Here is a 23,398-nt window from a genome sequence, read left to right as displayed (position 1 = left end):
CATTTACCATAACCCACAAATATGAACACAAAGGTAAAAAAAAAAAACCCACCTACAATCTGATACATCACTAAGTTTTAGAACTTTGTTGTAAAAATCTCCTTCCGCGTCTGTCCCTGACACCCGCATATCAGGCTGGCCGCTCTGGAAACACTCTGTGGAAACGCTCCCCACCCACACTGCTTGGTGCCTCGTCTGAGCTGCTATGACTTAGATTAAAATAGTTAATGTTAAAGTACCAATGATTGTCACACACACACACACACACACACACACACTAGATGTGGTGAAATTAACCTCTGCATTTGCTCTTGTTCACCCCCTGGGAGGTGAGGGGAGCAGTGAGCAGCAGCGGTGGCCGCGCCCGGGAATCATTTAGGTGATTTAACCGCCAATTCCAACCCTTGATGCTGAGTGTCAAGCAGGGTCCCATTTTTATAGTCTTTGGTATGACTCGGCCTGGGTTTGAACTCACGACCCACCGATCTCAGGGCGGACACGCTAACCACAAGGCCACTGAGCTGGTTACCATAGTAACTAGTATATCATGCAAAAGCGCAGATTCCAACCATGGAAATACTTCGTATAGTTCAAGACTTAGTTATTTAATAACATCACTGCACATCATAATGGCAGCTACAGTTTCCATCTTAAAGATCTAAAACAATGATTTGGGAATATTTATCGGGCCCCATGTGGGCCCCGAGCCTTAACTTGCCCAGGTCTGGTCTAGAATATTATATAACGTCCATTGAAATGAGCATGAATTAAAACGGCGTGGTTGGAATTAGTGTGCGTCTGCCACTCACCGTCTCTGATCCGCTCCGCCAGCGCCTGGGCACTGAAGCCCGCAAACACCACGTTGTGCACGGCGCCTATTCTGGCGCAGGCCAACATGGACGCCACGGCCAGCGGGCAGGGGGGCATGTAGATGGTGACCGCATCGCCCTTTTTCACGCCACGCCGCCTCAACAGGTTGCCGGCGCGGCAGGTCATCTCCAGTAACTGCCTGTGGAAACAACAATAACACTTGGTCACGGGGAAGGAGGGCGGGGGGGGGGGGGCTAAATCTGTCTGACAGACCTGTAGGTGACCTTGACCTCTGACCCTGGTTCATCACGCTCCCAAATGAGGGCGACCTTCTGCGGGCAAGTCTGCGCGTGGCGGTCCAGGCAGTTGACTGCATCATGATAAAACAGTTCATACTGTACAGTAAGCGTGGTGCGTTCAATGTCACAGGAACTTTACTTTCCCCCCACAAACTCACCGGACACGTTGAGCTTCCCGCCCTCGAACCACCTCACTTTCCCGCGCTCCAGGTCGCAGTCCAGCACGGTGTGGAAGGGGCTCATCCACTCCAGCCGGTGACGCGCCACGCGGGACCAGAAGCTCTCCGCGTGAGCCACGGAGAAGTGCTGCAGCCCCGCGCGGTCCCGCACGCCCTCGAAGCCCGCCGCCTCTGGCATGAACGCCGCGGCGTGGCTCTTCCTCCTCCGGCCCTGCACCGCGCGCAACAACCGGTGGCTGAGTGACGACACCTGAACGCGTCCGTGGGAGAGCCACATTTTGAAAGCGGAGATCAATCCGGCTAGGAAGAAATATGCGCGCTCGGCGTCGCCCTGTACTTGTTTTTTTTCTTTTTACGGCACTCAAGAAGTTCCATAAGAGGGAGGGGGGCTGGGCTTGTGTGGTGCGTTCAAGGGCGGCGCAATTGTCTCCTTTTTCCAACCAAAATATTTCTTTTTTAAATATCCCATTTTAATCAGACAGCAATGACATATATATATATACATAGACACACACATACAATTGAAGTATTATACATTTGATCAAGTATATGTACACACACTGAAAGAGGCTGGGGGGGTGGGGGGGGGGTCCTACTGTGCTTGATGATCACAAGTCACGTGGAGGTCAAAGGTCACGACTAGCTCTGCTTTATGTCCCTGTGGCAGATTCTTTGTTGCAGCTATAAAGCTACAACTGCAGGATTGAGAAATAACATTAAAGATGTCACGTCCTGCTTGCGGAGAAGTGTTCTCAGGCGTCTACGTCCGCCGCCTCGTCCTCCGTCGACCCGTCCTCCGCCTCCGCCTTTGGCCTGCTGGTGCCGAGCATCTTGGCACTGTGCTCCTGCGCCTTGGCTCTCAGCGCGGCGATACTGTTCACCCGCAGTTCATCCCTCGTGATGGGAGACGTATCGCCGTTTGTCCTCTCCTTTTCCTCGGGCCCCGCGTCCGCCGCCGCCAACGCCGCCTTCTCCTGTGTCGGCGGCGCTGTGTTTTTGTCCGGGGGACTGTGTGACGTTTCCACAGACTTTTTGTGCATACCTGAATGGAAATACAGTCGTGGTCAAAAGTTTACATACATTTTACATACAGTCGCGATCAAAAGTTTACATACACTTGTAAAGAACATAATGTCATGGCTGTCTTGAGTTTCCAATCATTTCTACAACTCTTATTTTCTTGTGATAGAGTGATTGGAGCACATTCTTGTTGGTCACAAAAAACATTCATGAAGTTTGGTTCTTTTATGAATTTATTATGGGTCTACTGAAAATGTGACCAAAGTGCTGGGTCAAAAGTATACATACAGCAATGTTAATATTTGGTTACATGTCCCTTGGCAAGTTTCACTGCAATAAGGCGCTTTTGGTAGCCATCCACAAGCTTCTGGTTGAATTTTTGACCACTCCTCTTGACAAAATTGGTGCAGTTCAGCTAAATTTGTTGGTTTTCTGACATGGACTTGTTTCTTCAGCATTGTCCACACGTTTAAGTCAGGACTTTGGGAAGGCCATTCTAAAACCTTAATTCTAGCCTGATTTAGCCATTCCTTTACCACTTTTGACGTGTGTTTGGGGTCATTGTCCTGTTGGAACACCCAACTACGCCCAAGACCCAACCTCCGGGCTGATGATTTTAGGCAATCCTCCTTTTTCATTGTCCCATTTAAAGCACCAGTTCCATTGGCAGCAAAACAGGCCCAGAGCATTACCACCACCATGCTTGATGATAGGTGTGGTGTTCCTGGGATTAAAGGCCTCACCTTTTCTCCTCCAAACATAATGCTGGGTATTGTGGCCAAACAGCTCAATTTTTGTTTCATTTGACATCACATGGACAAAGATAAGACCTTCTGGAGGAAAGTTCTGTGGTCGGATGAAACAAAAATTGAGCTGTTTGGCCACAATACCCAGCAATATGTTTGGAGGAGAAAAGGTGAGGCCTTTAATCCTAGGAACACCATCCATACCGTCAAGCATGGTGGTGATAATATTATGCTCTGGGCCTGTTTTGCTGCCAATGGAACTGGTGCTTTACAGAGAGTAAATGGGACAATGAAAAAGGAGGATTACCTCCAAATTCTTCAAGACAACCTAAAATAATCAGCCCGGAGGTTGAGTCATGGGCCCAGTTGGGTGTTCCAACAGGACAATGATCCCAAACACACGTCAAAAGTGGTAAAGGAATGGCTAAATCAGGCTAGAATTAAGGTTTTAGAATGGCCTTCCCAAAGTCCTGACTTAAACGTGTGGACAATCCTGAAGAAACAAGTCCATGTCAGAAAACCAACAAATTTAGCTGAACTGCACCAATTTTGTCAAGAGGAGTGGTCAAAAATTCAACCAGAAGCTTGCCAGAAGCTTGTGGATGGCTACCAAAAGCGCCTTATTGCAGTGAAACTTGCCAAGGGACATGTAACCAAATATCAACATTGCTGTATGTATACTTTTGACCCAACACATTTGGTCACATTTTCAGTAGACCCACAATAAATTCATAAAAGAACCAAACTCCATGAATATTTTTTGTGACTAACAAGTATGTGCTCCAATCACTCTACCACAAAAAAATAAGAGTTGTAAAGAAATTAATGTCATGGCTGTCTTGAGTTTCCAATAATTTCTACAAGTGTATGTAAACTTTTGACCACGACTGTAGGTTGTTTTTTGGTCATTAGAACATCCTCACAGTTGACATTGAAATGCAAGGCTGAAGTGGAAGACTGCACAAGTGGATGGATAATGACTTCTTCTTAATCAATTAGAGAGCGCCTTATAGATTTCACCTAATCAATTGACACAAGAAACGCTTGGAGATCTGGTCTAATCTGTCGTAATGAAGTGGGATTATCACGGTATTGACGACTGGCTTTTATCGACCGTGTCAACACTCGGTGGACTCGACCGTGTTTCTTGTGAGAATGAGCAGTTGACCTGCATGATAACCAAAAAGGTGACAGTTCAGTGTATTTGGAACATGCATACGATACAATGTAATGCATCACACAATTCCAGCTGTTTCATTACAGCACGTTTGAAAAGGAGTAGGAAGAAGCAGATCTTATTTAATCCTACCCCTTTTCATGCCATAGCAATGTTATCCCATTTCCTTGTTCTCTGTAAAAAGAACAGTGAAGAAATAAATAATAAATAAATAATATACCATAGTAAGCAAACAAATATTAAAAATACATAAATAATCTTTGTCTCAATTAAAAAAAAAAAAAAAAGGGTTCAAGATGTTCGTCATAATTCTCGTTCTGTGTACTTTGGGACTGAATCATATTGGTGCTTTGTTTGATTTCTTTGGTTAATCCATTCCATAATTTAATTCCACATACGGATATGCTAAAGGTTTTAAGTGTTGTAGGTGCATACAAATGTTTTAAATTAGATTTTCCTCTAAGGTTATATTTCTCCTCTTTTGTTGAGAAGAATTGTTGTACATTCTTGGGTAGCAGGTTATAGTTTGCTTTGTACATCATTTTAGCTGTTTGCAATTGCACCAAATTGTTGAATTTCAATAATTGTGATTTAATAAATAAAGGGTTTGTATGTTCTCTATATCCAACATTATGTATTATTCTAATTGATCTTTTTTTTTTTAACAAAGCGCACATTTGTAGTTGTTTCCCCATATTTCTGCACAATAACTCAGATATGGTAACACTAGTGAGCAGTAAAGAATATGAAGTGATTTTTGGTCTACAACATGTTTTGCTTTATTTATTTTTGACGTGTTTCTTGCTACTTTTGTGTTTGTCTATGATCCAAAGATAGGAGCAGTCTGTTGTTTTTAAAGACATATTGTAAACATCCTCTATAGCAGGCGTTCCTAACCAGTCCGAGGCCCACTCAAATATAAACACTGAATTAGTAATCTTACTCTTGATTTTAATTATATTCAATAGTTGTGTGAATACTGCAAAACATTCACACAATTATGGTTTTCTACACCAAAATTTCTTTTTTTTTTAAAAAAATTTCTTTCGATTTAAACCGTTCCAACTTCAAACTGTTCAGGCTATTCGGGAATCACAGGCTTTCCCTTGACAAATTCAAAAAATTCCCAGATTTCCCAGAATTTCATATTTTCCGGGACATTTTTCCCATTCAAAATGAATTGACCATTTTTCAAACTTGCACCATTTCCACATTTTTCAACTGATTCAAATAATTCTTTTCAAAATATTCCACTCATTCTGGACATTCAGACTATAATTTTTCTAAGTCCACAAAAATTCCAGGAACTCCCAGAATTCCCGTTTTTTCAAACCCTTTTTTCTATCGTTTACTCCTTCCACATTTTTCAACCCACTTCAACCTTTTCCCCATCAAAACATTCGTCTTAATCAGGACAAAAAACCTAAGTTATTTTTTTAACTGGTTTTCATGAAATTCATGGAATTCCATAATACCACTTCTCAATTAAAAATGTTAATACTTCAACATTTCTTGACCGTTTTGAAAAATTCCAACACAAGCCATTCATTCAGAACATTCATACTATTAATCTTTTTTTTTTAAATCCCGCTTTTTCCAAAATTCCCAAATTTCCCAGATGTTACCATTGAAATGAATGGGACATTTATCCAAGTTGCACAATTCCCACATTTTTCAACCTATTCAAACCATTCCGATATTAACACAGTCCACTCATCCTGGACATTCAAACTAACACTTTCCCAAGTTCCAAATCAAATTCCGGTTCTCCTGGAAATTCAAACTCTTCAACATTCAAACCATTCCAACATCCAAACTATTCTTACATTCACACTACATTCTGTCAGCATTTCAGTTCAACTTCAGCATTGGAGCATTCACAAGCAATTCCTTCAGTAATTGCCTCATCTACTTATATCCAACCTTCTTACAACTTACAACTTGTCAAATGATATGAAACTAGGGCTGGGCGATATGGCCTTTTTTTAATATCTCGATATTTTTGGCCATATCGCGATACACAATATATATCTCAATATTTTGCCTTAGCCTTGAATGAACACTTGATGCATATAATCACAGCAGTATGATGATTCTATGTGTCTACATTAAAACATTCTTGTTCATACTGCATTAATATGTGCTCATTTTAAACTTTCATGCAGAGAGGGAAATCACAACTAAGTCAATTTAGCAAAACTGTATTTATTAAACAGTTATTAAGCAGTGGCACAAACATTCATGTCATTTCCAAAACAGAAAGTGCAAGATTGTCAGAGACATTTTAAAACAAGCTATAAGTGCACTTTTGTGCATGATGTCACTAAGATGACATTTCAAAACAACACTAAACTAAAGTGCACTTTTTGTACAGAACGCCACTACAATAGTTTAAAACAAATAGAGCGCACTTTTGTGCATGATGTCACACAAGATATTTCGATAAGTGTCACATAAAAATGAGCTGCATATCAAATAGTATATGTCCTACAGTGTTGATGTGGAAATAGTTGCTTTGGCATTTAGTTGGTGTGGCATTGAACGGAGATGTTGACATGTAAAGACATATTCCCGCTTGAAGCCAAACCACTAGGGCTGCGAATCTTTGGGTGTCCCTCGATTCGATTCAATATCGATTCTTGGTGTCACGATTCGATTATAAATAGATTTGTTTTGATTCAACGCGATTCTCGATTCAAAAACGATATTTTTCCGATTCGCAGAGTAGTAGATTTTTGTAAAAAGCTTTTATAATTGTAAAGGACAATGTTTTATCAACTGTTTGCAATAATGTAAATTTGTTTTAACTATTAAATGAACCATAAATATGACTTATTTTATCTTTGTGAAAATATTGGACACAGTGTGTTGTCAAGCTTATGAGATGGGATGCAAGTGTAAGCCACTGTGACACTATTGTTCTTTTTTTTTATATATATATATATTTTTATAAATGTCTAATGATAATGTCAATGAGGGATTTTTAATCGCTGCTTTGTTGAAAATTTCTGAAATTGTAACTAATATTGATACTGTTGTTGATAATATTCATTTTTGTTTCACTACTTTTGGATTGTTCTGTGTCGTGTTTGTGTCTCCTCTCAATTGCTCTGTTAAGTTAAGTTAAAGTATCAATGACACACTAGGTGTGGCGAAATTATTCTCTGCATTTGACCCATCACCCTTGATCACCCCCTGGGAGGTGAGGGGAGCAGTGAGCAGCAGTGAGCAGCAGCGGTGGCCGCGCCCGGGAATCATTTTGGTGATTTAACCCCCAATTCCAACCCTTGATGCTGAGTGCCAAGCAGGGAGGTAATGGGTCCCTTTTTTTATAGTCTTTGGTATGACTCGGCTGGGGTTTGAACTCACAACCTACCGATCTCAGGGCGTACACTCTAACCACTAGGTTTATTGCTGTTCTGAGTGTTGCTGGGTTGGGTTTTGTTTTGGAATTGGATTGCATTGTTATGGTATTGCTTTGTATTATTTTGTTAGATTGATTAATTAAAAAAATTAAAAAAAATAAAATAAAATTAAAATAAAAATTGATTTTTGAAAAATGAGAATCAATACTGAATCGTACAACGTGAGAATCGTGATTTGAATTCGAATCAATTTTTCCCCACACCCCTACAGACCACCGTCAGACGATGGACCCCGTGCTGTTTTTCTTGGGAATTAATTATTCCTCCATTTGTTACCAGATTCGCACCTTCTTTCTCTCGTATTACCACTCAAATTACACTGTTAGGTGTTATCATCACAGATAACGTTACGATGTCGCTACCTGTCTTCTCCGCGGGAGCATGTGACGTTGCTCACGTGACAGTATGTGACGTATGTAAGAAGGTGCGCTTGTTTTAAGTCTCTGTGAGAAGGAGAGACAGGAAAGAGTGAGAAACGCATGCAGTTTAATGCCCCACAGCTAAAAGCAACTGCCTGAGAATGTATACTCGAATATCACGATATAGTCATTTTCTATATCGCACAGAGACAAATCCGCGATATATCGAGTATATCGATATATCGCCCAGCCCTATATGAAGCCATGTGTTAATCACAAATATTATCAATTACTTAACACAAACATTAGGCTTAGGTCTGGCTGATTAGAAAAATAAAGACTATCCAAATATACTGCATAAAAAGAAACATACATTTACATACACTTATGTTGTGCTAAAATAAATAAACAAAATTAAATAAAGAATATGTTGTTTAACTAAACTGTCAATAGAACTAAAGTGCAAAAGAAAATACAGCTTTGCCACTTTAGTCATATTTTTTTGCACTTAAGACACTTCTCTGTGAGCTTGTCATTACTGCCACAAGTGGTGGGAACGTGTATTACAACTGAATATTGCTGCTGTCCATACGGACCACAGCTGAGAATCAGATATTGTTTGGCGGGCGAAACACTGCTCTACAGTCTATGATAAGAGCTATTCGGGCCTACTTGTGGTGCTTAATCTAAACCTGCTTTAAGTGTACACACCCATTTGTGCAGGGAGTGTTAATCAACCACCTCAAGCTAAGATGAGCTTTATATTACCTGAAGTTACCTCTCTGTAAACTACACTGTTACTATAAGTACAAACCCCGTTTCCATATGAGTTGGGAAATTGTGTTAGATGTAAATATAAACGGAATACAATGATTTGCAAATCATTTTCAACCCGTATTCAATTGAATGCACTACAAAGACTAAATATTTGATGTTCAAAATCATAAACTTTATTTTTTTTTGCAAATAATAATTAACTTAGAATTTCATGGCTGCAACACATGCCAAAGTAGTTGGGAAAGGGCATGTTCACCACTGTGTTACATGGCCTTTCCTTTTAACAACACTCAGTAAACGTTTGAGAACTGAGGAGACACATTTTTTAAGCTTCTCAGGTGGAATTCTTTCCCATTCTTGCTTGATGTACAGCTTAAGTTGTTCAACAGTCCGGGGGTCTCCGTTGTGGTATTTTAGGCTTCATAATGCGCCACACATTTTCAATGGGAGACAGGTCTGGACTACAGGCAGGTCAGTCTAGTACCCGCACTCTTTTACTATGAAGTCACGTTGATGTAACACGTGGCTTGGCATTGTCTTGCTGAAATAAGCAGGGGCGTCCATGGTAACGTTGCTTGGATGGCAACATAAAACCTGTATGTACCTTTCAGCATTAATGGCGCCTTCAAAGATGTGTAAGTTACCCATGTCTTGGGCACTAATACACCCCCATACCATCACAGATGCTGGCTTTTCAACTTTGCGCCTATAACAATCCGGATGGTTCTTTTCCACTTTGGTCCGGAGGACACGACGTCCACAGTTTCCAAAAACAATTTGAAATGTGGACTCGTCAGACCACAGAACACTTTTCCACTTTGTATTAGTCCATCTTAGATGAGCTCAGGCCCAGCGAAGCCGACAGCGTTTCTGGGTGTTGTTGATAAACGGTTTTCGCCTTGCATAGGAGAGTTTTAACTTGCACTTACAGATGTAGCGACCAACTGTAGTTACTGACAGTGGGTTCCTGAAGTGTTCCTGAGCCCATGTGGTGATATCCTTTACACACTGATGTAGCTTGTTGATGCAGTACAGCCAGAGGTATCGAAGTTCACGGGCTTAGCTGCTTACGTGCAGTGATTTCTCCAGATTCTCTGAACCCTTTGATGATATTACGGACCGTAGATGGTGAAATCCCTAAATTCCTTGCAATAGCTGGTTGAGAAAGTTTTTTTTTAAACTGTTCAACAATTTGCTAATGCATTTGTTGACAAAGTGGTGACCCTCGCCCCATCCTTGTTTGTGAATGACTGAGCATTTCATGGAATCTACTTTTATACCCAATCATGGCACCCACCTGTTCCCAATTTGCCTGTTCACCTGTGGGATGTTCCAAATAAGTGTTTGATGAGCATTCCTCAACTTTATCAGTATTTATTGCCACCTTTCCCAACTTCTTTGTCACATGTTGCTGGCATCAAATTCTAAAGTTAATGATTATTTGCAAAAAAATATATGTTTATCAGTTTGAACATCAAATATGTTGTCTTTGTAGCATACTCAACTGAATATGGGTTGAAAATGATTTGCAAATCATTGTATTCTGTTCATATTTACATCTAACCCAATTTCCCAACTCATATGGAAACAGGGTTTGTAGTGTTAGTGCTCTTGATCAATCCAAAACGTTAATAACAACCCCTTAATGGAAAAAAAAAGTGGTGTTTTGGCATTATTAGGTGTTTTGTGCGTATGCACATTTGTCTGGCAACTATTATTGTGAAGAATTATTATGCAAATGCAGAAAAAAAAAGGTTTTCCCACTGTTAAAGTGAGAACAACAAGTACCGTAAACGAGAAACGTAGTGGGGGTTTTTTTGGCCTGAAAGAAAATAATTCTGCACGTATTTTACGTAAACACACATCCCCGGATGCTTGAATCCAAATCGCAACCCAGTTTATAGAGCGTGGAGTTAAGAATACGCGTACAAATCATGATCTTGTCAAAATGCCTAATGATTGTGGCACATGGGTGGAGGTTGATTGTAGACGATTATAAATGTTGGGTCTCGTATAGCATCTGTGTCAAACTCAAGTCCCGGGGGCCAGATCCAGCCCGACACGTTATTTCTTGTGGCCCGCGAAAGCCTGGAAATAATGTGCATACTTCAACGTTCCTACTAATTGTTTTCATTGTTTCCATTTTGACATAAAAACATGTATCAGGAAATTCCATATGTTTGAAACTTTGATATTATCTGCTCATGCAACGAATATTCAATTGTTATTGGTGTGAATCTTTGGGCATCTCGCCATTCGATTCCAATTCCTGGAGTGAGGATTTGATTCATAATTGATATTCGATTCACGATTCTCGATTCAAACTGATTTTTGCAATGTATTATTTGGTATAATAATAACACCTTAACAAAACAGCTCACAGGTTACAAAACCTTCTTTTGGTTGCTGATGTATGACATATAAGTAAGTAAAATGTTTTTTTTAGATAATTTGTAAAAATAAATTAAAAAATAAAAAATTAGATTTTTGAAATGTAGCTGAGATAGGCTCCAGCGCCCCCCGCGACCCCGAAGGGAATAAGCGGTAGAAAATGGACGGATGGGAAAATTATTAATCCATTTACGAGATAAATAAAATTTGGGATTCTGGTGTGATAAAAAACATTTGTTAGCACCCCTAATTATATACCATATTATAGTTTGTAAAAATAACAATAAATACTTAAATATCTGCTTGTCACCTTGACTTACGATTTCAAAGCAAGTTATCCATCAATTTGTACGTGCAATAATATAATGAGGCGATTATACTTTGATATTCTTACATTCACTGTTACAAGCGGCCCTCTGAGGGCAGCCATGACTGCGATGTGGCCCTCGATACCTTATAACAGTGGTCCCCAACCACCGGTCCGCGGACCGGTACGTGACGCATTTGCTACCGGGCCACACAGAAACGTTAATTTAATCATTAATTTATGAACTACCGCATTTTCTCCAACTTAACTTTCGCCTGTCCCACTAAACACCAATAAGCTTGTTAATAGATGTGTATTACAACTCCTTTGTTATATGTACATGGGACAATGCACATTAATGCAGTGGTCCCCAACCACCGGGCCACGGCCCGGTACCGGTCCGCGGCCGCGCAAGAAATTTAAAAAAAAAAAAAATTTTTTTAATTTAAATTAAATCAACATAAAAAACACAATATATACATTATATATCAATATAGATCAATAAAGTCTGCAGGGATACAGTCCATAAGCACACATGATTGTATTTCTTTAGGGGGAAAAAAAAAAAGAATTTTTTTTTTTTTTTTTATACATTTCACCCGCCCCCCCCAACCCGGTCCGTGGGACAAATTTTCAAGCGTTGACCGGTCCGCAGCTACAAAAAGGTTGGGGACCACTGCATTAATGGACATATAAAATGTTAACGTGCCAGATTGTAGCCAAAGGATAATTTTTTTGCTGTTTTTATCTGCCACATGTAGAAAGCTGGTCCGTGAAAGTAATGCATACATTAAACCGGTCCCTGGTGGAAAAAGTGTTGGGGAACCCTGCCTTATAGCATGAACAATCTGCATAAAATGATGGATAATTGATGAATGGTGTGTTTGTTTACCTGACAAGAGTGTTTAGGAGCCTAAAATGAGGCTTAAAAAATGTATGACGGTTAAAGCAACAATTGCGAAACACATCTCTGTGTTCACGATGGCATAGTGGTTAGCATGTAGGCCACAGTCAGGACATTGAGGTTCGAATCTCCATTTGGACATCTTTGTGTGGAGTTTGCATGTAGAAATGTATTTAATTGAAGACTCAAAATCAGGGGTAGGGAACCTATGGCTCTAGAGCCAGATGTGGCTCTTTTCATGACTGCATCTGGCTCTCAGATAAATCTTAGCTGACATTACTTAACAGGATTAGTACTGAATCATTCCGCTGGTAATCAGTGTTAAACATAACGTTCAAAAAATAAAACATTCTCATGCATTTTAATCCATCCATCCGTTTTCTATCGCACCTGTTCAAGAAGTCGCATTAATGGTAAAAAGTATTTTATTTATTATTGGTTAGCTTCAGAATAACAATGTTATTAAAAAAAATGAGAGACTTATTATACTCTAAAAATGTTGGTCTTACTTAAAAATGCACGCATTTAGTTGTATTCAGTGTTAAAAAAAATATTATATGGCTCTCACTGAAATACATTTTTAAATATTTGGCTTTCATGGCTCTCCCAGCCAAAAAGGTTCCCGACCCCTGCTCTAAATTGTCAATAGGTAAGAAAGTGAGTGTGTATGGTTTGTATATGTGCGCCTGAAGTCAGCTGGGATATATAGGCTGAGAGGATAGAAAATGGATGGCTGCAGCTCTGGGGTCATTTGTGTTGTGCTTGTAATGCATCTCAGCAAAGTGCTATTGGCAACCACATTACGGTACACTTTTTATCATCCTCGTCCTTTCTCATCCACATCAACAACGACAACGCGCTCACCTAACAACCACGGGGCGTACGACTCCGTCACGCCCTCCTTGGCGGACTTGAGGATGGACTCGGGCAGCGGGATGGAGTGTCGGACCATGGCGCCGTATAGGCCGTACTCCGCCATCACGCTGCTGCGGCCCCAGCACTTCTCCCGCTTCCGCCACTTGGCCCTGCGGTTCTGGAACCACACCTGACGAAAGAAACGAGCGGGAGTTAGCAATAGTACGAATTAGCAAAAAGAGTAAGGACACCTATAGAAAACCGAGGATGTGGACTAATAAGAGTAATGTTGCAAGGGATTTTTATAATGCTATCACTGAAACCTATAATGGGGGCAATTGAGTAGAAGGTGATAACAACCAAAGAAACCGGAATTAGCGCCAAAAATATGGTACACGTGTCCTGTCTCCTCAGTATAATAAGTTGACATCAAAACATAACAACAAGCCAGCTGGGTTAGTCTTTATGTGAAGAGAATCGCTGAAGTTTGCTTATTTTTACACTGTTATCGATGTTAAAAGATACTTGATAACACCTTACACCGATGGGGATAGTTTGACCCTGGAACTGATTATTTGCATGAGACAAAATGGATTCTAAATACAAAACATGAAACAACATGGGTTCCATCTGTAGCAACATGTGTGACACATGTACAGTCTTCTTCTTCTTCTTCTTCTTCTGCCTCCAGTGCGGAGATTGATTTATTTATTTTTCTTTAAACTGAGCCAGACTTCGTAATAGCTTCAGCAAGCTTGTGAATATGGATGAGGCGAAACGAGCATCATAAAATGGCCCGAGAGGTGGAATGAGATTGTCTGGATGCTCGTGTGTGTGTGCGTGTGTGTGTGTGTGTGCGTGTGTGTGTGTGTGTGTGTGTGTGTGTGGTGCAGAAACGGGATTAAAAACGATCAAAGCGGAGAAGCGGGGAAGCTATTCAGGTAGATCCGATGATAACCTCCATCTCATAAAAAGATGGGCCTCAGATGAGCAATCATGCTTTTGACAGCAGTGTGAGCTCTCCTGTGTGTGTGTGTGTGTGTGTGTGTGTGTGTGTGTGTGTGTGTGTGTGTGTGTGTGTGTGTGTGTGTGTGTGTGTGTGTGTGTGTGTGTGAGTGAGTGAGAGAGAGAGGTGACCCCAAGGGCAGGGAGGCTGATTGAAAAATAAGTTAATTTCCACAGGCCCGATGATAGAAGACAGGCGGCGAAATATCCCGGGAAATTAAAAAAAAGAAGGGGTGGCAGCCATGCACCTGCTGACCTACATGCTAATTAATTTCTGTGTAGTTATGCTTTCATTTTTGGGGTCAGAGAAGTTGGCCATCATCAACTAATTCCACCGATGAGACGGATGCTGAGATTGCATTTACTACCTTTTGTCACTTGGTGCAAAATAAAGCGACTGATTTAAAAGGCTCACCTGTATCCTGTCCTCTGGTAACTCTGTTTTCATGGAGAGCATCTCTCTGGCGTACACGTCCGGGTAGTGGGCCTCGTTGAAGGCTTTCTCCAGCTCCTCCAGCTGGTAAGAGGTGAAAATAGTCCTGTGCATGGGCGCACAAACAGAAACATTTTCAGAAATCTAAAAATAATATAGGCAAAAAATAACTCAATAACACGCCTTCTATTATAGGAAAATTGGAGAGTAAATAGTTTTTTTTCCCCCATCATGCACACTAAATTTAGATTTAGAAAAGGATTTAGCAAAAACACATTTCTGAACATGTTTATTTGTACTGTCAAACAATAACAAATTAGATCAACACAGGGTTGCTGTGGATTATTTAAATTCATCACGATTAAATAACACATTAATTTTTACTCTACATATTTGTTTTGCTTGAGCAAAGAGATGCAAGAAAAAAGGGACTATTTATTGTGTTAACAAATTTTTTCCATAAACATTTATCCAAATGAAAACCTGTTACTCTTTTTGCTTTATTAATTATCAAAATAATGTGTTTTTAATGTGGTATTTTTACTTCAATCACCTTTTTGCACTTATAGGCTGTTTATTCAAACATTTGTTACTCATCATCCATCATTTGGTTGTTTTGATTTTTGTTTGGATTTTTTGTTTTCATCTTGAACGAATGAAATAAAAACAAAAATAAAATGGAAATTGGAAATGGTGTACACTCTTGTCACTACCGCAACGAAATGCTTTGCCAACGTTCTGAGCCATTTCGCACTGCATTGGTTAATTGCGTCATTTTTTTAAATCCGATTAATATTGATGATGGCTTAATCCGTATTAATGCCCTATATATTTATTAATAGGAACAAATTATAAATCAATCAAATACAGGGAAAAGGTGAAACATGCATTTATACAAAAAATAAATATCGAATTTTTACCTGTGTCGTCTTTTCTTTCTTTTTTTGCTCTGGCTCAAAGAGGATTTTGAGAACTTATTATCTCCAGGGGACAGACTCATGTCATCGGACTCTATGGAAGAATAAAAATGTCAGAAAAGGAATTGAAAACTGTGCTTTTATTTTTTTAAATTACATTCTGTTGGAATAACAAACAAATACAATACATGCATATCATAAAATGTACACGCGAAGGAACACCATTTATAGAAATTATACCAAAAAAAAAATGACAAATTAATTAATTCATACAAAAACTATCTACAAATTAAAAGGGAAACGAAACAGCTTGCACAGTGTATCGAATTGACCTTAATACTTTTAATTCAGGTCATGTGACAAAGATCGTGTCTTATTTCACATAAGAATAAACATCCAGACTTTGAAAAGGCAGACAAATAAAAGATCGTAAAAGAAAGAGGATTTGGAACACTCACCCGAGCTGGCCGAGTTGTGCGCGTCCAGGTGCGAGGCGCGGTGCAGCGGCTGCAGGTGCACATTCTGCGCCTCGGACAGCACGTCCAGGAAGGCGGGCTGGCTGTAGAAGGAGTGGATGCCTTCGGGCCCCAGCAGGCCCACGCCCAGAGCGCCGTGCCCGAGCGCCGACCTGGCTGCCAGGAGGTGGGCCCGGTGGGGCAAGGCCTCCAGCGGCCGCCTCGGTGCGGCGGCGGCCGGCAGCGTCGTCATCGGCGGCGGCGGCGGTTCCTTGTTGAGGCCGAGCAGCTCCTGGATGCCGAAGCCGGTGCGCCGGTGCACGGTGGGGGCCATCTTCCAAACTGGGGGCGGCTGCTGGGGTCCTCCGTGAGCGGTGGGTGTTTGTTTGTTCTCGGTGTCGGAAAGCACAGCTCCGTCCTTCCCGGTCATGATGCTGAGATTTCACTTTTAGTTTGCTGTCTGCTGCGGGCGGGATGCTCCTCTTTATCCCACCCCTCCTCGCTTACTCTCCCCTCGGCCTCCTTTTAATCCGGCAGGCAACAGGCAGCCAATCATCACACTCCACTATGTCCACTGTGATGGACATGCATAGAACTTCATAACTTCTCGCATCCCGGATAACGTTTTTTAATGTTGCCATAATGATGATTTTAGAAAAAATAAATCAGGGCAAAGAGGAGCTTATAGACTTTCCCTCATTTCATTGAGCTCATCTGATGGATCCAAGTCGGAACAATCTCTTCAATTATGAGAAAAAAATCATTTTAAAATTGCAGGAAGCCCTAAATCAGTGTTTTTCAACCTTCTCTGAGCCGAGGCACATTTTTTTTCCATTGAAAAAATTCTGAGGCACGCCACCAGCAGAAAACATTACAAAATTAAACTCAGCAGCCGATATTGACAATAAAAAGTTGTTCTCGCAATTGTTTGATATTAATTCAAACCATTACCAAGCATGTACTGTCACATCACGTCGTGACTTATTTTGAGTTTTTTGGTGTTTTCCTGTGTGTAGTGTTTTAGTTCTGGTCTTACGCTGCTATTTTGTTGTTGATTGTCATGTCATTTACGGATGTACTTTGTGGACGCCGTCTGCTGCTCCACACGCTGTAAGTCTTTGGTGTCGTCCAGCATTCTGTTTTTGTTTACTTTGCAGCCAGTTCAGTTTTAGTTTTGCATAGCCTTCCCTAAGCTTCAATGCCTTTTCTTAGCGGCACTCGCCTTTTGTTTATTTTTGGCTTAAGCATTAATACTTTTTTACCTGCAAACCATTGTCACTGTTCCCGACATCTACAAAGCAATTAGCTACCTGCTGCTATACCTACTGATATGGAAGAATTTTACAAGGTTACTCTGCCGAGCTTTAGACAGCACAGACACTCAACAATGTCACATTTATGGATTATAATTACTGGTTTGCAAAAAAATATTTTGAACCCAATTAGGTAAAATTACATAATCTCCCACGGCACACCAGACAATATCTCACGGTACACTAGTGTGCCGCGGCACAGTGGTTGAAAAACACTGCTCTAAATTTAGCAGCAACACTAACAATTCTAATCCAAAACAGCATAAATAAAATACATTGAAATGAATTCATTTCAAATTATGTTCATTGCATGATGAAAATATCGGTTTACATTTGGCAACCTATACGCACAACATAGGTGTTTAACTGTTGCACGAAGCAGATTCATTCTCGTTAAATTCATTCATCAATTCAAGGCGTGATTGATCCGAGACTCGACCTTAACGCCATGCGGTTGTGCATATTCTAATTAGGTTTAGGCAATAAAACCTTTTGTCTTTCTAGACCGTGCATCTGTTGATATGTCATTAAGCTCCCCTCTCTCTTTTAGCCCCCCACGCCCTCGTTTGGGGTATTTAGGACACACCGGGGGGACAATTAGACAGTGCAGTGGACTGGTGAAAATGTGTATTTTATTCTTTAAAAATAATATTCGTGACTTAGATTTCGTTGAACAAGTGCAGGAAAAGCTTAACTAATTTTGTGCAATTTTAATTGAGTTGAAATGTCACTAATCAGCTATGTTGCTGCAATATATGGCACACTTGTGGACATCTGGGACACATAGGTCTGAATAAAAGAATGAATGCATACACAAGCGGATGATTCCTAAGGGACTGACAAGGGGCCCTCAGCACATTTGGAGATGATGATGATATGGAGATGGTGGCAGGGATGACGCCTCACTTTCATTTCCATACAGACAACAATCTTATTTGTTAATGCACTATTTTTTTTTAACAAATCGATACAGTGTCAATAACTATATGCAAATTAGATGTCACATTATGAAACAGTGGACATGGTCATAATATAGTCCTTCAAATTCCTGTGAAAATCCACAGGAACATTTTAGTTGTTTTTTTTAATCATTATGGCATTTTTAGGATAATTTGCAATTAATGTGTAGTCTTATCTGTAATTCTGCATGCTTTTCAATGCTAAAAAAAACAACATTTTATGGCGATAAAATGATCTGAGCCAAGGATGTCGTTGTGGCTTGTGCAGCCCTTTGAGACACTCATGATTTAGGGCTATATAAATAAACTTTGATTGATTGATATAAAAATGGAAGAATAGAATAATACACACAGAGATGGGAAATAAGCACATTAATCTTGAATTCAACTAAAATACATGCCGGATGATGAGGTTAAAATTTTTGTAATGCTTTGTAGTATAAAAAATTGCATTCTGTACTTTGGTTTGTGAGTGCACCACCGTACATTTTTTGAGATATACAAGCCATTTCTGGGGTTCAGTTACCTCACAAACTTCAAACTCATGGCCTGTCGCCACATCATTTAACGTGACCTATATAGGGCTGGCAATAAGTTCTTTCAAATTTGCCATAACATGTACAGCGTTTAATTGCTTATGTCCTACACCTGACCTGGGCAAATTAAGGCCCGTTAAGTTTTTCAATCTGGCCCGCCGGACATTCCCATATAATTTTTTTAAATCTTTAAGATGGAAAGTGTAGCTGCCATTATGATGTGCAGTGATGTTTTCAAATGACCGTAAGTCTTGAACTATACAAAGTATTTCAATGGTTGGAATCTGCGCTTTTGCATGATATACTAGTTACTATGGTAATCTAATTATTTACTATGGTAATCTACGTCACAGCAGCTCAGACGAGGCACCAAGCAGTGTAGTGTGGGTGGGAGCGTTTCCACGGAGTGTTTCCAGAGCGGCCAGCCTGAAATGCGGGTGTCAGGGACAGACGCAGAAGGAGATTTTTACAACAAAGTTCTAAAGCTTAGTGCTATATCACATATATCAGATTGTAGGTGGGGTTTTTTTTTTTACCCTTCGCGTTCATCTTTTGCGGTGTTTGTTACATTTTTGTTGCATTTCGCATGATTGTAAAATATATCGATCAAGAGGGGGTGTGATGTTCAAATGTTGTCAATATTCAGTGTTTTATCGTTCATAGTTAATATTGTAAATCCCACATTCTTTATTTTCATGTACATTCCGGGTGTCTCATTCAGTATAAAAATGTAAAATTCCATTCCGTTTTTTAACGCGATCTGTCATAACGTTTTTAGCATTCAAACAGACATTATTGTGAGGTTCTGTATTAGTGTTCCTAAAAATCAGATATACCGGCCCCCATGCAGACACATTTTTTTCTCTAAATGTGGCCCCCGGAGGCAAAATAATTGCCCAGGCACTTTGATAATATCTGATCATGCAACAAGATGTTTCATGCATTTTTTCTTTGTTATCAAAAATAAATACTTATTATATTACACATTTTTTATATGAATATTATTAATAATGATACGAGTAGTTTGAGTTACGAGCTGCGGCACAGAATTAATTAAACTCGTACAGTATGTCAAGGCACTGCTGTAAAAATAAAAGTATCTTTGGGTACCACTGCTGGATTTTAAGACTTGGATTAAAATAGTATATCCAGGTGCACGTCCTTAGGCAAGACCCTTTGTGATACAGGCCGATATCTCAGATGACAAATGCAATAGATGATGAGAGTCATACCGACTCAGACGTTGCCTGGGTCAAAAGGGTCAGAGTACAGAGGACACTGGCAAGAAATTGGCTATATTGAAACTATAGCAACATAAAAATTAACAAAGAATGGACCATTTTGTTGAAAGCTTCTTTTTACACTGGCAATCTGTCTTGATATATAAGTATATAAAAGCACAGTGTACTTGTGCTTTTGTTTAAAAAGTTCCCCAATGACAATGTTGCAGAAATAGCAAACATTTGAAAGAGTAAATGTCAATGTGTTTATGTAGGACAGTTCCATCTTTATATTCTCAAAACCACATTTGTGTGTGCAAATATGCATCTAGCTAATAAAAAGGCAGTACTGATGTAAACCCAGTAAACGTCTGCACAACTGTAAGAAGTGAAGAGGCGCACTGAAACTGTTTAAAATCCAAAACACACGAGCAGGTCAGTGTTGAAGCACTTCGCAGCTCCTTCTGATCGCCTTTGTTTTTCAGGGGCCCCAGAAATGGTTCCTCTAATCTAGCTAATTGCCGTTTCCCAGCGTCAGCCATTCAGGAGGAGTAGGCGGGTCAGCAAACAGCCGTTGATCAAAACACCCCATTAAGGTGGAGGACACAAAAGGTTCCCACAAAAGTGCCACAGGCAATTCCATGGTCTGATTTTGCGGGCGCCACGCGTTAATTAGGTCAATAACTTGTTTCTGTCTCTACAACCCGGTTCTTCGCTACCCTGTTGCATGGGCAGATGTGTTATTGGCATAACGAAGGGGATACTTTCCTGCAGAGAGGCCCCCAAAAAACAGAACTTTCCCCAAACCGGTTGTCATGGTGGCTGGGCATAATCAGAAGTGACATAATTACTCGGGCTCATTTCTTGTCTAATTAGCACACTCTCACAGTGGACAGGGACTGGCGGTTCGAGGGGAGAAGGGAATCGGACAGGCATGGCTGTGGCAACACAAAAAGGGGGCCCCTGGTTTCTGCGTAATTAGGTGAGACAATGCCCCTGACTGTTTTGAGCGATGGCAGAGGCTCTGCGCCGGGCCCGAACTGGCGAGTGGACACCCCTCGAGGTACACCCTAATAAGCCCCTAATTGTCTTCCCTGGATTCACATGGGCCGCCGAGTCCCGGACCCCTGCTGGGAGCCTTGTCCTTGTCGCTCTGAAAAAGAGAAATTAGAGTTGACTCGTTCGGGACCTTTAATGTTTGGCCCCCACATCTCAGACAACTTGTTTTAACGTCCTGTGACAGCGGGACCTGACATCCTGTTGAAAGCAGGCGCAGACACAACACTGAACTTCAGCTGTTGCTGCCTCATTAGGCCTGGTTTTTATACATCAAATTGGGAATCTTTGGGCAAGACTTGTATATTCGGACTCATTTGTCATGTTCACTTTCAGTTTCCTTGCCCCTGATTAAGCAGATGGCTCAACAGGTTGCATTTCAACACTGCAAAATGAAGCCCCGGGCTAAAAGACGCACAAAGGCTTAATGTACCACAACACGTTCTCGCCGTCTAGAGGGCCTTCTGGCCTCAGGATGGAACGTCACTCCGATGTGCCCTCACTTCTTTAATTAGCTGTCAGTTGGTGCAAATGAATCAAGTGTTCGCCTAATTAAGCAATGCCACCAGGCAGCTCCAATATGCGGGCCATTGTGCGAGCGCCATGAGAAAACTGCAAAGTAGACTTGTTTTGGATCAACTTAGTTTAATAACTTATAAACAGGCTCTTACCTAAGCTAAAACTAATTACTACTCCAATCTCATCCGCCTCAATAAAAACTCTCCTAAATATTTGTTCAGTACAGTAGCATCACTAACCGAACAAGGGACTCCCCCCAGTAGCTTCACCCACTCGGCTGATGCTTTTATGAATTTCTTTCATTAAAAAATTTAACTCATTAGAAAGGAGATTAAAGATAACCCAGCTATAACTGGGTTCTATTAACACAGATACAAATGTTTGTACGATGGATATTGCCCTCCAAAATAATCTCGCTCTTTTTGAAGAAATACCACTAGAAGAACTCCTGCAACTTGTAAATGGGACAAAACAGACAACATGTTTACTTGACCCACTTCCTGATAAACTTATCAAGGAGCTGTTTGTAATATTAGGACCATCAGTGCTAAATATTATTAACTTAATCACTTTCCTCTGGTATTGTTTCCATAGCATTCAAAAAAGCGGTTTATTCATCCTCTGCTCAAAAGACCTAACCTCGATCCTGTCCCACCTTCCCTTTATCTCGGAAATCCTTGAAAAATTGTTGCAGAGCAGCTAGATCAGGGGTGCCCATTACGTCAATCGCGAGCTACACATCGATCGCGGAGGATGTGTCAGTGCTCGCCAGCCAGGGATAAAAAAACAAAAAGACCTAAAAATGAGCGCTCATCAATCTTCACCAATACCTCACTTTGACATTCACGGCACTCGAGGGTCTTGAGAGATTAAGAAAAAATTAGTTGAGAAACACTTTTTATTTCAACAGACTCTCACGCCGTACCTGCCGTCAAAACTCTAAAGACCGACTGCACAGTTCCTATCTTCACAATAAAAGCGCTGCTTCATCCTGCCTGCGCTAACAAAAAAAGAGTCTCAGAAAGCTGGCGTGCACAAATTTCTTGTAAAGTGTGTAAAAACGAGTATGGAAGCTGGACAAATAAGATGCCAAAAACCAACCACTTTCATGTGGTATTTTTTTCTTTCCATTTGAAAATGTGGACGTTATCATCACCACTGTCTGATTCCAATCAATGCAAGTCATCAGAATCAGGTAATACACCAACTTATTTTCTTGTCTTCATGAAATAAAGGAATCTATATGTGTTAAACATGCTTGTATTATCATTAAACACCTTTAACTTGTTAACAAAAACGTCTCTTTCATAAATAAATAAATATAAATGATATATATGAATGAGGTAGATCCCCTCGACTTGGTCAATTGAAAAGTAGCTCACCTGCAGAAAAAGTGAGGGCACCCCTGAGCTAGATGAACACTTAGCGTCTAACAATCTCTGTGAACCCTTTCAGTCCAGTTTCAGGGCAAATCACTCTACGGAGACAGCCCTCGCAAAAATTACAAATTATCTATTGCTAACGATGTATGCTGATGAGTCATCCATGTTGCTGCTACTTGATCTTAGCGCTGCTTTGGATACCGTCGATCATAACATTTTATTAGAAGGTATCAAAACACGTAGTGGTATGTCAGACTTAGCCTTTTCTTGATTCAACTCCTATCTTACTGACAGGATGCAGTGCGTCTCCCATAACAATGTAACCTCGTAGTATGTTAAGGTAACGTGCAGAGT

General features: G+C 40.5%; 2 protein-coding genes across 6 annotated transcripts in view; both read right to left on the bottom strand.

Annotated features, from left to right (window-relative positions):
* The window catches only part of acss1 (acyl-CoA synthetase short chain family member 1), a 37,295-nt gene extending 35,571 nt beyond the window's left edge, over positions 1-1,724 (bottom strand). For both annotated transcript variants that reach the window (XM_062044510.1, XM_062044509.1), the window contains exons 1-3: positions 1,268-1,724; positions 1,084-1,180; positions 810-1,009 (exon numbers count right to left, since the gene is read on the bottom strand). In XM_062044510.1, coding sequence (XP_061900494.1) covers positions 810-1,009; positions 1,084-1,180; positions 1,268-1,565 — 595 coding nt within the window. In that variant the 5' untranslated portion in view covers positions 1,566-1,724. The remainder of the gene's footprint in view (positions 1-809; positions 1,010-1,083; positions 1,181-1,267) is intronic.
* Positions 1,725-1,756: 32 nt separating this feature from the next.
* LOC133648431 (visual system homeobox 2-like) overlaps positions 1,757-23,398 on the bottom strand; it is a 33,200-nt gene continuing 11,558 nt past the window's right edge. For all 4 annotated transcript variants that reach the window (XM_062044513.1, XM_062044511.1, XM_062044514.1 and 1 more), the window contains 5 exons: positions 16,063-21,240; positions 15,608-15,698; positions 14,670-14,793; positions 13,259-13,439; positions 1,757-2,330 (listed from right to left, as the gene is read on the bottom strand). In XM_062044513.1, coding sequence (XP_061900497.1) covers positions 2,041-2,330; positions 13,259-13,439; positions 14,670-14,793; positions 15,608-15,698; positions 16,063-16,489 — 1,113 coding nt within the window. In that variant the 5' untranslated portion in view covers positions 16,490-21,240 and the 3' untranslated portion in view covers positions 1,757-2,040. The remainder of the gene's footprint in view (positions 2,331-13,258; positions 13,440-14,669; positions 14,794-15,607; positions 15,699-16,062; positions 21,241-23,398) is intronic.

The sequence above is a fragment of the Entelurus aequoreus genome, linkage group LG04, assembly GCF_033978785.1.
Source record: "Entelurus aequoreus isolate RoL-2023_Sb linkage group LG04, RoL_Eaeq_v1.1, whole genome shotgun sequence".
Lineage (NCBI taxonomy): Eukaryota > Metazoa > Chordata > Actinopteri > Syngnathiformes > Syngnathidae > Entelurus > Entelurus aequoreus.
Note: the sequence above shows the minus strand (reverse complement) of the source record. Positions and strands in the feature narration are given on the sequence as shown.